Here is a 14,962-nt window from a genome sequence, read left to right on the forward strand (position 1 = left end):
TTGGACCTGTCAGTCATTTTTTCCATGTCAAATCATGGCCAAAAGAAATGGCTCTGTCTTGGTTTAGAACTCTATTAACTCTGACTCCAAAAATAACATAACCTGGAAATCCACAAGTACTTGACTCAGTCCCTTTGCTGTTTTTCATCAGTGGCCCCCCTGGAAATAATCCAGAAGCAGTGGCGCAGCGGGAGAGGAGGGGCTTTGTTATTTTCTAATCTGTGTTTCCGTATCAGGCTCCACTGCTTGTTTTATGTTACATTTTAAGTGACTTCGTCTTGAAATTCAGTTTGCTCATCTGTAAAGAGGGCAGAATCACACAGATAGTTCACGATGGTTGAGAAAACTAAATGAAAGAGTAAATGTGGAGTACCTAGGAGATACCCAATGAAGGTGAATTTCCTTCTCACATTTAGAGACAAGAATCATCCTGAGAAAGCGTAGAGTAAGCCTGTGGCTGACCTTGCCCCTGTCTGGTGCCCTCTCCCCCCCAGAATGTCCGACTGGTGGAACCCCGCGCTGCGGAAACGCATGCTGAGTGACAGTGGCCTGGGCCTGATGGCACCGCGCTACGAGGACCCGGATCTGAAGGACCTCAGCCACTCCCGCGTGCTACAGTGAGTCCCCTCTCTGTCCCTCCCCTGTGCGCCCCTTGGGGCCTGCACCAGCCGACGGCTCCTCTCTCCAGCGGTGTTCCCCTGCGTCCCGAGACTGTGTCCCCCTGTGGCCTGGCATTGTGTTTACACTGCGCTCTTACCCACGCGGGCTCCCCACGGAGCTTCATTTCATTCCTCTGGCTCACGAGCCACCTGAGACGGTCGTGTGGACCTAGAAACACTTCCAGCGCCAGCGGGGTTTGCTTTGCTGGCGCCCAGTGGTGACGAGACGTCTCTGTCGGCCTCGTGGCGAGGACACGCGCGAGAGCGGTCGTGAATAGCTTGGGAGTGACGTGGGGGTTTCGTTTGCGTGAGCACCCGGGCTGCTGCAGCTCCCGGGCATTTGTGCTGCGTGCCCGGGGAGAGCCAGCCAGAGGGGGCGCTGGCCGGGCGCTGGCCCCGCTGTGGGCCGGCGCTGGTGGCGGTCAGCGCGGCGGGTGCGCTTCCTCCGAGGCTCCGTGGCTGGGCCAGGTGACTGCTGGCGGCGCAGCTGGTGTCCAGCCGGCCCTCCCTCCTGGCACGGTCCCCTTTGCAGGAGCGGGCGCTGGGTACACGCCCGGCCACACCCAGGGTTTCACTTCAGGCCTGTCGCCCCGTTTTAGAGGTTCCACAAGTTGATGGCAGTTCATGAAATTAGCTGTTTTCCAGTCCCACCCAGGGTCCTAACTGAACGGGCGATGGCCCTGTGACCGCGCAGTCTTACTGTTTTTATGAAAGAGCAAGATCCCTGAGAGCCTTAGACTCCTGGAGGTAACTGGAAAGGCAAGTCTGTTTCCACAGGAAGAGGGGAGGCAATTTCTGTGTGAAAAGGGGAGAAAAAAGAAATCTGAAGCTAATGATTTCATCGGTAAAGGTTGTGCTTAGACACTCTAAGGGCACAAGGTGACTTCGCTTTAATTGCTTTCCTGTACTACCTCTTAGTTCTGGTTTTGTTGTGTGAAGAGCGGAAAGGAAAAAGTGAATTACTATGGATTTTCCTTTTTAATTAAACCGTGTTGTTAGTTTTGGATGGCATTTTGATTGCTTACAATTCAGGGTGGTTTTCCACTTCTTTTTTATACAGAATTGAGGCTTGTGAACCTGGATGAGTCAGCCACCCATTGATGGTTTTAAAAAGTGACCATCCGGCTGTGGGCAGATTTGTTTGAAAGTTGGAGTTTTAATTAGCCACAGAAATAGGTATTAAGCCTAGACAAACCAGATGGGTGCTTCAGTTAATCTTATACACAGGCTATTTGGAAAAAGTAAAGTATGATCTCAACCTAGATTCCTGTGCCCTGGGTTTTCTGTATATAGTTTATTAATGTATATATTATGATATATAAAGTTATTAATTCTAAGATAATAAATATTCTTCCCGTGAATCACAAATAAACCTACCACTTTATATAATAGCCAAGTTCTTAAAACTCTATATCAAAATCAACTCTTATTTTTTATTTGGGTTATACTCTCTTTTCAGAGATTTCTCTTAATGTTTTATTTTAATTAATTAATTAATTTATTTATTTATTATTTATTTTTAACTCTCACCCGAGGATATTTTTTCCATTGCTTTTCAGAGAGAGTGGAAGGGAGAGAGAGAGAGGGAGAGAAACATTGATGTGAGGGAGACACGCCGATCGATTGCCTCCCGCACACACCCCGACCAGGGCCGGGGATGGAGCCTGCAACTGAGGTACGTGCCCTTGGCTGGAATCGAACCCGGGACCCTTCAGTCTGTGGGCTGACACTCTAACCACTGGGTCACACCAGCTAAGGCTCTTAATATTTTATTCATCTTCAGTTGGCAGTTTTCAGTTTTCCTGGCCATGTATACTACCTTAGCTCCTAAATACACTAGAGCCACTGACTCTGTTTAAAAACGTTTTCTGCCAAATCATTTGGAAAACAAGTAACATTCGAACATTCACCCATCGGCTTTGAGGTCTTTCCAGCCGAAGCTCCAGATGCTGTGGAGCAGAGACAAGTAATCCCCGCTGTTCTCTCTGAGTCCCTGACTCACAGAACACATGAGCACGATACGATGGGCTTTTAAATCCCTTTTTTTCAAACAGTAAATACTATGCCCTACCTCAATTTGTCTATCAATTCTTTAAAAGTTTTTACTGAGTTTAGTAATTCCTTTGGAAGAACATCTGTTTATTTCCTTTAGAGATCATTTCTGATATAAAATAAGTACAATCACAGTTATGGAATTAATGCAATTATATATAAGTATATAATAATATATAATATAATGTCAATAGTGAGTATTGATACTTGCTTGGTTCCGTGGTTGGATAACCTTTGATTCTTTTAGCAGTTTTATATTTCGCCATTGCTTAGCAGCTGAACAACCAGAGGCTCACAGGATTAAAATGCTAATCTTAAATCACCCAAGATTAGAAGTGTGAGAACTGTGGTGGAAGGGGGTCAGCTCAGCTTCCAGCCCCATGCTCTTCCCACTGCTCTACCCTATCTTCCCAAAGGGCCAGTGCAGAGGCCAGGTGCCCAGAGCCCCAGGGCCCAAGAAAGACTTTGGTTTCTGTTTTGCTTTTAGCATTTGCAAAGTGAAAAATTCTATAATATAGAGAAACTACATATGTGCAGTATGTACAGATGACTACAGATTAAACCAAAAGTAAAAATTCTTGAGAATTAATTTTAAAGCAGTTACTTTTGCTTTAAAAAAGGGATTGAAAAAAATAACAATAAACTTTTATTTAAAAATTATTAAATATATATTAAATATGCTTCAGTCCAAGTAAGTACAAAAATTATGTGAAAGGTACTCATGTGCCAGCCACCCCGATTATCATGTTATTGTTTTATGTTATTTACATTAGGTCTTTCTGTCAATTCATAAACGGCATAAAAACGTATACTGTTTTATGTGGGGGTTTTTTGTATTGTTTTGTCTATTTACTTTCCATCACCTGCATCACACAACGCGTATATTTTGTAACTTGCCATTTCATTTAACATCATATTTTTAATATTTATTCATATTGACATATGATTTTAAATCAGTTTATTTGGTATAGAATATTACGTTATAAATATGCCAAAACTTATTTCTCCATTTCAGTATTGATTTCTAATAATTTATCCTTTAAGAACTGCAGTGAGTGTCCTGCTACATGTGTCCTTCTGTGTCGCAAGGTGTACATGAAATTTCAGCTTTACTCAATATTACAAAATGTACCTTCCCAGCAGGAAGAGTTAAGAACCAGTACGTGAGAAGGGCCCGAGGAATTAATATGACATTCTAGGTACAGCTGGCACCTGTAGCTTCAGCTTTAGAGCCGCAGCCAGCGTGGACACAGGAAGAGCTGAATTCTAACAACCTCTTCACAGGGTTAAATAGCCCCCTGTATAAAAAATCAAATAGGAGTTTTTAATTCTTGGAACCAAAGATACTATTTGTCAGAATTCGCCGGAAACCACTAAAGTGGAACTCACAGAGCGATTCCTGGCTCTCAGTTCATTTATCGAGAGAAAAATGATTGCATACAAATAAAGCATTTAATTCGATAACCCAAAGAAAGAACCCCGGCCTGGAAGACAAAGAAACAAGACAGAAATAATAAAGGTAAAGACAGAAATCAGCGACAAGGAGACTAAAACCAACAGACGACTAACCGAGAATAAAATTTAAAAAATGATGCATTGAAAAGGTAAATAAAAGAGACTATATGATAAGAAAACTCATTAGAAAAATAACACGGGAAACAGAAAGAATTGCAAGTACAGTGCTTTCCCCTCCAGACTCAAGCTCGCCCAAGCCCTTTGTGTCTCCTTGGGGTTTCCTCGTAATTTTAAACTCTAGTTTTTTAGACCCATCAACCTTCCTCCTACTTCAGGGAAAGTAAGACAGGATAAACAGACTGAATGAACTAGTTCTCTATACCGGGACTCATTACATATATTTTATAATTTCATATAGAGACATAATGTTTTAAAAAAACTACATCTATATATAACATGGAGAGACTGTAACTTCAATGAAGGATTTACAACACATACGGAGATATATAAAACACCTAATAATACTTTAAACTGAAAAATTAACCTTAACAGTGTAGTCTACAGGTTCTGAACGCCCATATCATGAAGATAATTCTGAAATCTGCCCCCTTCCAAAGCCTCAGAGGTCCTGGGCCCAGCATAGGAGCAATAGCTTCATTCCCCTCCCGTCTTCTGCTATTTCCTTTACCCAGTTTTTTCTTGGAACGGTAGGTGGTGGCCTGACTCTAAGAAAAAGATAATTGTGCATATTGTCAGAGCTCCAGGTTCTCGACAGGAAGACAGACTATTGAGCTGTGATTTGGGTTGTGGAAATATCCTTCAAACATCACAATCAGATAAGAGGGAGAAAATTAATCCTCTTAGTGGGGTGCAGGTTTTGCTGGACTATGTCTTGGCGATGAAATCGGTGCTGTCAGCGTAGAGACAGTCCCTTGCGTCTGTTTCTCTAAGATAGTTGGGCCCCATCCCAACTTACCTTTGACTGCCCCTAAATCTTGTTTTCCCCAGCTAATCGCTCAGGCTGGGAAAGCTGCATTTTAGCTGATGTGTATCTTTTCTTTTTCTCCCTGCCTTCTCTGTTTAGCCAGGCACTCATTAGTACTCTGTCTCTTTATGCGTGCAAAATATTTAATAAGAGATTTTTCTCTGTTCTTTTTTAAAATTTGCTCCTCAAACAGTTATGGGTATTGGAGCCCTAAACCTTTTTTGGATATGGAGTTTCATTTCCATTTCCAAGGTTAGTTAGTGGCAGAGCCAGAAAAGAATTCTTTATGCACCACGTCTTATTTGACCAACACTGGGGGGGAAAAGAAACTTGCTAAGGTAAACTAATAATAAGGTGCTCTAATATTAAACATCCATTTTATTTAAAATGACGTCAAGAAATTCTGCCCCTCAGTTTCTATGAGCTCCACGTTTTGCCAATGACGACAGGAGGAAATATTATTACGGTCGATGGGTCTCCCTTCTCATTTGTAAAACACAGCGGTGGAGGAGTTTTGTGGGAGTGAGGGAGGTTGGCCAGACCCTTCCCTGAAGCCTGCGAGTTCCTGGGGTGGACAGACTGGGGGCTGCTCCTTCTGACCCTAGCGCTTTGCACCCCACTCTGTGTGGCAGGCACTCAGGATGAAGTGGGTGAAGGGATGGATGTTGGATGTTAGAGAAAGGGGCTTCATGAAACCAAAATAGAATGTCTATTTGTAGCGCTGTAGTAAACCCAGTGCTAATTCCATAGCAGTTGTCTCAAATGGTATATAAAATGTTACACATTTTTGTTCGTCTGTGGAATCCATTTACATATTTCAAATTGTGATCGGGTCTGTTCGATCCAGGGAATCCGCCTATTAAAACCACAAGGATGGACTGAATCCCTGACTCAGAGACGTTGCTGTTTTACGTGGACAGGAAAGGCTGACCCTGGAGGGTCGAGGAGGTTGTGGGCACTGTTGATGACACGGTGGCGGGCAGGGTGGGGAGGAAGGACCATGGCTGTGCCCCTCGGCAGTGGGACGCCAGCATGTCTCCCGTGCCGTGTCTTTGGGCTACTTAGTTATGTCAGTGACCTTTAGTCTTTGAAGAGGTTCCCTGGATGGAGAGGAAGAAACTTGGCATCTGGGGAACCATAAGCCACCTAAATTTTATAGGTGGAATAGAATCCTGGGGCTTCCTAGGGATATCCAGCCAAAGGAGAAATGGCAAAGCCGGAGCATTGGGAAGCATGGGGACCATGTGTCAGAAACGCGATTTTCCTGAGTCACCTACAAGGCAGGGGCCTCTCAGGGAAGTATTGGAGTCTTCTTTAAACAAAAAACAGGTGGTATCTTGTTCCTTCCAACAACACTCTCTGCTCTAGGGCATTAAGCAAAGCTAGTAGGACGGTGACAGTCTTGTGACAAAACCATCTAAGCACCATTCTGACCCTGGGGAAATGAAAACTTCATCCCCCTGTTCAGAATTTAAGGAACATATTGTTAAGCTGCATAGGAAAGGGGATTTTTCTTGTTTTCTGTGTCTGTGCTTGGCCTGTCTTGTGTCCCCTGGGAGCAGTCATGGTGGCGGGGCCACTGTGCATTCATTTTTGTGTAGTTGGTCCTCTTGTCCCTGAATCAGTCACCAGATCTTCCTTAAGGGCCTGGTGGTGACAGCTTGACATTAAAATCTCATTAGTTTGGTAATTAGAGTAGGGACATAGTTAGGTAAGTTGCATGGGATCCAAGCTAAAACAAGGTGCATAGACGTAAGAGATATTAATCCTACAAAACGATGGCAGGTCTCTCCTTGAGGGCCTGGTCTCTAAGCATCAGGGTTAAAATTCAGTTGAGAATGTAAGACTCATCTCTCAGAGCATACTGCGAAAGTGCCCAGTTTCTGAAGACAACAAGAATGGTTTTTTCCTTCCTTTCTGAAAGGGGACAGATATTCAGAGTTAAGTCCACTGCCAATTCATTCTGAAGGGATCCCACCCTGCGGAGTCCATGCACCTCGGGACATGTGTCTGGACACTCTCGGGGCCTCCATAGCAGGTTTCAGCAGCAGGAAGGAGGGTGGGAGGCAGCTTCTTTCCTCATATTGTCCCTTTATAAGTGAGGGTGCCTGTCAGGGTCTGAGCTCCATGTTTGTTTCTACTGTTAACAATCAGAGAAGAGAGGAGCAGCCGTAGTTTATCCTGAATGTGACTTTGGTGCATCTGCCTGTGACGTGAAACATTTCTGCAGCAAGTCCTCTCTCCTAACCGCTGGTGCTTTCCTCTGAAGGCCACCCAGGGGTCAGCTCACCACTGCCCCCCCTCCTTCCCTCCCTGCCCCCCTCCTCCCCTCCCTGCCCCCCCTCCTCCCCTTCCTGCCCCCCCTCCTTCCCTCCCTGCCTCCCCTCCTTCCCTCCCTGCCTCCTCGGAGAGGGCAGAGACCTCAGGGAACACAGCCGAGGAAGTGCTGGGGGAGCCACGTGGTCCTCCTGGGCCTCTGTGTCCTTCCTTCTGCCCCTCCCCCCCCTAAAGTCCAGTGCTTTCATGCTCAGAGGTCTGTTTTACGCTTTCAAAATAACCTGTCAAACTCCCACCAAAACGTGTGGATTTTTTTCCCCATTGAATCTGCCTTAGGTGAGTAATTTGATTAAATGGATTGAAAGTATGAATGATAATTTTGAAATCCTTCCAAAAATATTTGCCTGCTATCTCAGGTTGGAGGGGCATTGGCCAGTAATCGCTGGGCGTGCTCAGGCGTGGGGTCAGGGATGTGAAGGGGGTGCCTTTAGTGCCATTAGAAATGGGGGTGGGGGGTGTATAGCCTGTGGGACTTCTCTCAGGAGCCTCTGGGGAGCCCTGAACCCACAACCCCAAGAAGACCAGGTTGCAGAATCGATCTACAACGTGAAGAGACTGCTTATTTGGGATTCAGGGAGGCAGGACCAGATTTTCCCTTTTCCCGACGTTCCTGGCTCTTGCACTGATTACCAAATATGAGAGCAACTACCAGCGAATATACTGCTTTACGGTTTCCTCCAACACTCTGCGTGATGTTTGTCTCACTCCACAGCCCCCTTAGCATCTCCTTGAACTGGGGATAAAATGTTATAAATCCAGTATCTCCCACAACTCTCAGGATGGTACATAGCAGTGTCAACATTTAAACATCGAATTGATTGAATTATCCTCAGAGATAGAGCCTGTGGGGCTCATTGTCAGTTCTTGTTCTCAGCCTTGCTGTGAGCTATTTGTGTTAATTTATAATTTTTTAATAATATGACAAGATTTACTGTTTTGCTGTTTACTCCTCACTGTTTTTGACTGTTTCTAATATATTACTTAGAAGCTGTCCTGCTTTGAGACACAGCATTGGGAGGAGACAGACACTTCAGATTCTGTTTTTCCCATGCCAGCGTCTTAAACATGAATTCCCTTTTCCAAGATGTAAGAGGTGGGAGATGTTGATAGGGACACTTCTGGAATGTATTACAGTTATCTTTAGGAGAGGTGCCAAAGCAGCTTCCAACTCTCCCAAGTTTTTTATTCCGTGTTCTGAAGCTGGATTCAGAAGCCCTTATTTGGTTTCCTAAATCAGCGAGCCATCGGGGCACCCCTGCTCAATTACCATGGCCTCACGGGGTAGATATTGCACCTCCTGCGTCTAGTATGCGAGACGGCCTTTTATATATGTTTCTGTGTTAACACCAAACGTGGCACTGATGTGATTTGTCTTCACAATCCAGAGCTTTGTGTTTCAATCTATAATTTAAGAAAAAAAAGTCCATATCCACAAAACTCCAGATGCCTCAACAGGAGCTGTGGCCCAGGGCTCCCAGAGTCACCAGTATGAAGCCCTAAGCTTAGCTTTTCCTGAAGAGGACTCCCTGCTGGCTCAGTGGATTTTAGATTAACACGCTTTTTCTGTTCTTTCGCTCCCATTTTAAAAAATAGGCAGGCAATTGTACTGCAAATACTGATTTCTAATGTGAAGCATCACATCTTTTCTATCTGCGTGGCTGTGCTGTGTGTGACACATACAATTTTCCACGTCTTCTTCAAAATGCTTAAATATATTCCAGCAGTGTTCATATTTGAGGTAATAAGGAGGGTGATGGTCACGTTTTCATGTCCAATGAGCTTGTTAAACATTCGTTTCCCCCGGCCGGGCTTGGCTCAGCAGCTGAGCATCACCCTAGGATCCAGGAGGTCGCGGTTCGATTCCCGGTCAGGGCACAGGCCCGGGTTGGGGGCTCGATCCCCAGCAGGGGGCGGCAGGAGGCAGCCGATCAATGACTCTCATCATTGATGTTTCTCTCTCCCCCCTCCCTTCCCCTCTCTGAAATCAATAAAAATATATTTAAAAAACAGCAATAACCAACAAACCCACATTAGTTTCTCCAAAGCCATCTCTTTACTGTTGTTTCCCATTCCTGCTCATCTCTACACAGAATTCAAACTCCTTTCCCCTCATTTGGTGGCAGTTCTTACATAGGAACAGCAGGTGGCAGTAAAATTTCAAGCTCGAAGGGCATTTAGGGGCTTTCTCAGCAAACTAAGGAGCTTGTGTAGAAGAAATTGAATTGTACAAGCTCGCAAATGCCAAATATAACTTAACACAGGAACTTATTTAAAAAACCCACAAGATATTTCAAGTATAGCTCATGTGGGGATTATCAGGGTATATATTTGGGTAGGAGAGTCCTAAAGAATAGGAAATTATGAGAATGAGGGGAATTAGTGGAATTTCCATCGAATGCAGGACTCACAAACGAACGTTATTATTTGAGTTTGGGGACTGACTTCCCTACCTGCACACACATGCCCGTCCCTCTCTGCTTCCTCGGCCTTCGCTCTTTTCGCACCCTCCCCTCTGTTGGTGGTGAATGTTACCTTTGAGGCAGTTTGGCAGCCCCTGAATGGTGTTGTGGCCACTTGAATAGAGAATGGGCTCGTCTCTCCCTCATTTCAATGCCCCTCTGTGTGGCTGCCGTGACTTTCATCTCTCGCTCTCATTTTCCCGGCCCTCTCTCTTACTGTATGTGCTTTGTGCATTGTCTTAATAGCAATCCTCATAATTAGAGGGAGGAAAAACAAACAGAGGATTGTCTCATCGGTGGGGATTCTCGGCGCTGAGGGATGTTTGCCTGGTTAGAGAGGCTTTGGGGCTAGAGAAATGGTGGCGAAGGTGTCGCTTAGATCTGTGATCTCACCATTTCTCGCTCGAGCCCTCAAAATGATGCCATCGGTTGGACACAGCAGTCCTCTAGGCAGAGCACATCCTTGAGGGTAACTCAAGGGGGAAAAGCTATTGTCCAGAGACGGTCATCTGCAGCCAGGCTCTCAGATCCCATTCACTCATGCCTGGGCTTCCTTGAGTTCCATGAAAACTCTGTCCATCATCAGGGGAAAAACTGAACGTGTGCAGCACTTCCAGGTAAGACAGAAGAGCAGTAGAGATGGTGTTTCTGCAGCCCTGGTGGGGGCTCTCAAAATGTGCCCGCAAGGGGGTGCCCAGCTGGGGAATCGGGTTCCCTCTGGGCCATTTCTCGGGGGCGTTGTTAACACAACCGGCAGGAATGGCTCAGGCAGGAACAGGATCCGGCCTGGGTGGTTCTGCCCAGGCCTGAATGTGGCTGGTGTGAGGCAGGTGGGTGAGAGCGGCCCAGGGAACTTTCAGGTCTGTTGTCGGGAGAGGGAAAAAGTCACAGAAGACAAATGACAGAGGAGAGAGGGCGAGAACATGTAGATGTTGCTATAAAGCTAGAACCCAGAGGCCTCCCCGCTTCCTCAGAAGGAAGGGTGAGCACCCCGCTCTAGCAGGAGGCAGCCCTTTGTCTGGAGCGGGCACACCTAATGCTGGAGGGCAGGGAGGGCAGGCCAGGAAGGAAGATTAACAGGAGGGAGGGTTGGCCTCAGCGTGCCTGCTGCTCTGCTCCCCAGCGAGGACTTGGCAGCCAAGGAGCAGCTTATTTGCAGTGTGCCGAGTGAGTGGAGAGAGAGCCCAGCCCCTGGCTCACCCGAGCACTCCTCCTTTGTTTTCTCTCTAATTCTGTCATGCTAACCAGGAAACGAGGGGGCCCCGGCTCCTCCAGCCAGGCCTGTGCGTTGGTATGAATGTTTCAGGGCTCTGCACTTCCCTCCAGTTTCTGGGAAATACTCCATTGCCGAGTATTTTCAGAATACGGATCTCTGTCCTTGTGCTGATTCAGGCTTGGAGCTTAACCTGTCCTATGTGTGTGTTCTAAGCTCCCCTCCATGTGACTCCATCCCCTGGCCATCTCCCCACCAGGTGATGGTTTATAAATGCCCAGTAGTGGGTATATGTGTTGGGGGCCCTGGGAAGGGAGATAGACATTCATTTGTGGGTTGGTTCTTTCCAGAAAGTAGTAGACCCCTGTAGATGGGTCCCCGATACTCATCTAATTTATTGTTTGTCCTTAGGAGAGGTTATCTGACATGGGTTGTCTATCGACCTCCTTCCAAGGAGGGCCAAGGAGGAAAGGCATGGGTGCTATTGAATTAAAGCCAAGGGGTGAAAACAAAAGAAAAATATTATATAAAAGAAGTAGAGTCAGGACAGTACTCTTCAAGATACTGTGTGAGGATGAGCTTCTAGCATTAGAGAATTTCATCCAGCTTGCCAAGAAATGTATGTACCTGAAACGCATTGCAAAGCATTATAGCCCATCGTAAAGGCTGAAATGGTCATGGTGCCCATCTTCTCCGTTCCAGGTTTGTTGATTAAAAACAATAAAACATCACGAGAAGTGCAATGCGTCTTAAAGACTCCTTTGCCTTCATAAATATAACTCTTTTTTGCTCTTCCGTATTACTACTTTGCTGGTAGAAAACTGGGCACATTTTTCAATGTCCTTAAGCCTTGCAGTTGATCTGCCCCACCGATTAGGACCCTGGAAGGGAAACGTGCTGACGGAAGGCAACCTAAGTAACTAACTTTGAGCGTCTTAGAGATTCCTTGTGTCTTCAGTGATGACAAGGTCTGTCCAGTACAGTAGCCACTAGCCAGTGAATGCCTTATGTCTCATTCCTTCCCCTTCTTGATGTCTGCATACATTAATCTTAAAAAATGATTCATTCCAAGATGCTGTTAATTAGGTAGATTGTTTCATATTTTCAGACTTTTCCTTGGAAACATCCGTATTCCAGAAGAGAACAAAACACGTCCTGGGGACATTGCCTGAAACTGTCTGCTTTAAAAACACACATATATATATATTTTGAAGTTTATTGCTTAATTTTAAAAATTCAAGCGGCTTTTGCTTTTGAATCCATAATTTGGCTGTGCCAGTTTCAACAGAAAAATAATATTATAATCTTACCAGTTGGATTATATAATCCCTCATCTAAAAATATGTCTTGTCTTCCTGGAGCTTCCTTCATGTTCAAGTCCCCGTGTGTACCCGAGGGTGAGAAGTGTTGCCTTCGCTTAAAAGGAGAGAAAAGCATGAATATTCCACCAAGCAGGGGTACACATGGGAGTGAATTTTCACCAGCAAATCTTTGAGTCGGAATTTATAGAAAAGTAAATCAAAGGGAACAAAAGGACGGCACTTCCACAAAGCCCGAATGGCTGAATAAATGGCTGGATCATTTCTTAACATGTTTTTAATTGTTCTTCATCTCCCTGTGACCCTCTTTGGGTCCATCTCCATCCCTTATTCCTCCCCCTGATGTCCCCCTGCCCCCTTTCCTTGTCTGTCCCCAGCTCTGTTTCCCGGAGATCTGCTCATAGTTTTTACCTGCCCCAGGCCGCACCTTTTCAGTTCGTTCCCAGCCTGCATTTGTGGGTATGTCCATGTCTTGCTTGCTTCTTGGGCGTTTTTGTGTGGATACGCGGGTTCCTTTTTGCTTATTAGTTGCATTTGAAGGGGTGCCTCTGCTTGGAAGTGCTGGGTCGGGATGCAGTGGCCCTGCCTCGTATGTCTTTAGTCCTGTCTTGACTCCTCTGCGTTGTCGCAACACCGCCCTGCTCGGGCACCTGATACCAGGCTGTGAAGTTTCAGGCCTGCGCTCCTGCCCTCGGGCTGCTCTCCCACCGGGCGTCCTCCTGTCTGTCTGGCCTGCAAAGCCCGGCACCCACGGCTCTCGCTTTCTGAAGTCTCCTGTCCCTCTTTGGGGACAGAATTGGTCTCCCTTCCTTCTGCGTTACCTGTTCACTTTCTACATGTTTTGATCACTCCGTTTTTCCCCTTAATTGTAATCACTGTTTACATATTTTTCCCCCTCTCACTAGACTATGAGTCCCTGGAAGCTGCTACCTTGCTCACCTATGTGTCCCCAGCCCTGCACACAGGGCCTAGAACTTAGTAGGACCTCAAGTAATAATTATTGTTCAGGTTTAAATCAACGCGAATTTCGAAAGATTTGAACCTATTGAATAGGAATCATTCGGGTTTACTAAAATAGAAGAAAACATTTTAGATGCAGGGCTTGAGGGGTTTTTTTTGTTGTGTTACTTTGCAGAATTTAAATGAAATGAGAATAGAAACGTAAGAAGTACCAAAAGATAAAACAATGCAAAATAAAATATAAATAGTCTCTAGACTGTAATAAAAACAAAAGATGTGAGGAAGAGAATTATAAATGGTGGAGGTGGCTGAATGCTCAGAGTGGAGCTGATGTGATCTCCAAGATAAAGCGATTTGGGGGGAGGACCCAGCAGCCTGGGACCAAACCGCAGGTCTCCCAGGCGGCCGGAGGAAGTCGCCGCGAGCTTCTGGGGTTCCTTCGCTGTCAGGTTGAGGACAATTCTCTGTTCCTGGGATTCGACCCTCTGTTTTAGAAACAGTAACTACTTGCATTGCTGATTTCACAGTATTTCTCTCCTTCTGAGCTAAGGTCTGTAAAACACTCTGTGCCCGTTTCCAGGCATAATTGATGATGTTCATGTCTCAGTGTATAATTTAGAGGCTTGTTCCCGGGCGAGGTGAAATACTGGGTGAGGGCTGAAATTCTCCATATGCCTTGACATTGTGCAAATGCAGGCGTGGGAGACATTCAGCACAGAAACCCACGACTGATCCTCAGAAAACACAACGGACCCGATAGGGCTTCCTGCGGGCTGCAGGCCGCGTCCCCGGGGCTCAGGTGGAGCCATCTGGAAGCTCTCAGAGCTCATATCAGGCCTCGGCTTTTGCAGGAAGGCAGTGAGAACCCAGCCTCCACCTGACACCGTGGCCCTCATTTTCATGAGTTTTTCTTTGTTCCCATAGTTCGGTGAGAAATTAATTGCAAACAGTCCAAGACAGTGTTTTTGTTCACTTCTCATTAGGAAACACCAGGGCCGAACAAGTTTCCTTGTTGCTGACTCTTTTTTTATGCCCCGGGCAGCTTAAGAAATTATCTCACCTTACTTCAAGATATGTTTGTCTTCAGACTCATTTTCCAATCCAATTTCATCTCCCTTCAACACCCTCTCCTTTGTTTCCCCCAAATCATTAAGCAGATTGCGGTATCTCCATTGCTAGGTGCATTGGGTGTCATTGGGCTCTGAGAGCAGCCACACTGTCACCAATCTGGAGCTTCGGGCTCATTCTTTTGGCTCTTCCCCCTCAGCTGGCCTAGGAGCTGGCAGACTTGCCTTGAAGGGCATTTGAAGGTGACATGATAACTTTTCGAGGAGCCCCAGAATGTGTCTGAGTCTGAACACCAGTGCGGCGGTGCTACAATTAATTCAACAGATTTTAATTGGGGCTCACTATGTTTTAAATAGGATTTGGTCCTAGTTTTTAAGGAGCTCACAACCTTGTGAGGAAGACCAGTGTGTGGACGGTTGGGAACATGGGGGCTCCAAGGAGAGGACAGCTCCGAG

General features: G+C 45.8%; 1 protein-coding gene across 2 annotated transcripts in view; it reads left to right on the forward strand.

Moving 5' to 3' along the window:
• DGKI (diacylglycerol kinase iota) overlaps positions 1-14,962 on the forward strand; it is a 375,957-nt gene that overhangs the window by 316,781 nt on the left and 44,214 nt on the right. For both annotated transcript variants that reach the window (XM_087820996.1, XM_087820997.1), the window contains one exon: positions 495-617. In XM_087820996.1, the coding sequence (XP_087677122.1) occupies positions 495-617 (123 nt within the window). The remainder of the gene's footprint in view (positions 1-494; positions 618-14,962) is intronic.

The sequence above is a fragment of the Miniopterus natalensis genome, chromosome 10 (genome assembly GCF_054644295.1).
Source record: "Miniopterus natalensis isolate mMinNat1 chromosome 10, mMinNat1.hap1, whole genome shotgun sequence".
In the NCBI taxonomy this organism is placed as follows: domain Eukaryota; kingdom Metazoa; phylum Chordata; class Mammalia; order Chiroptera; family Miniopteridae; genus Miniopterus; species Miniopterus natalensis.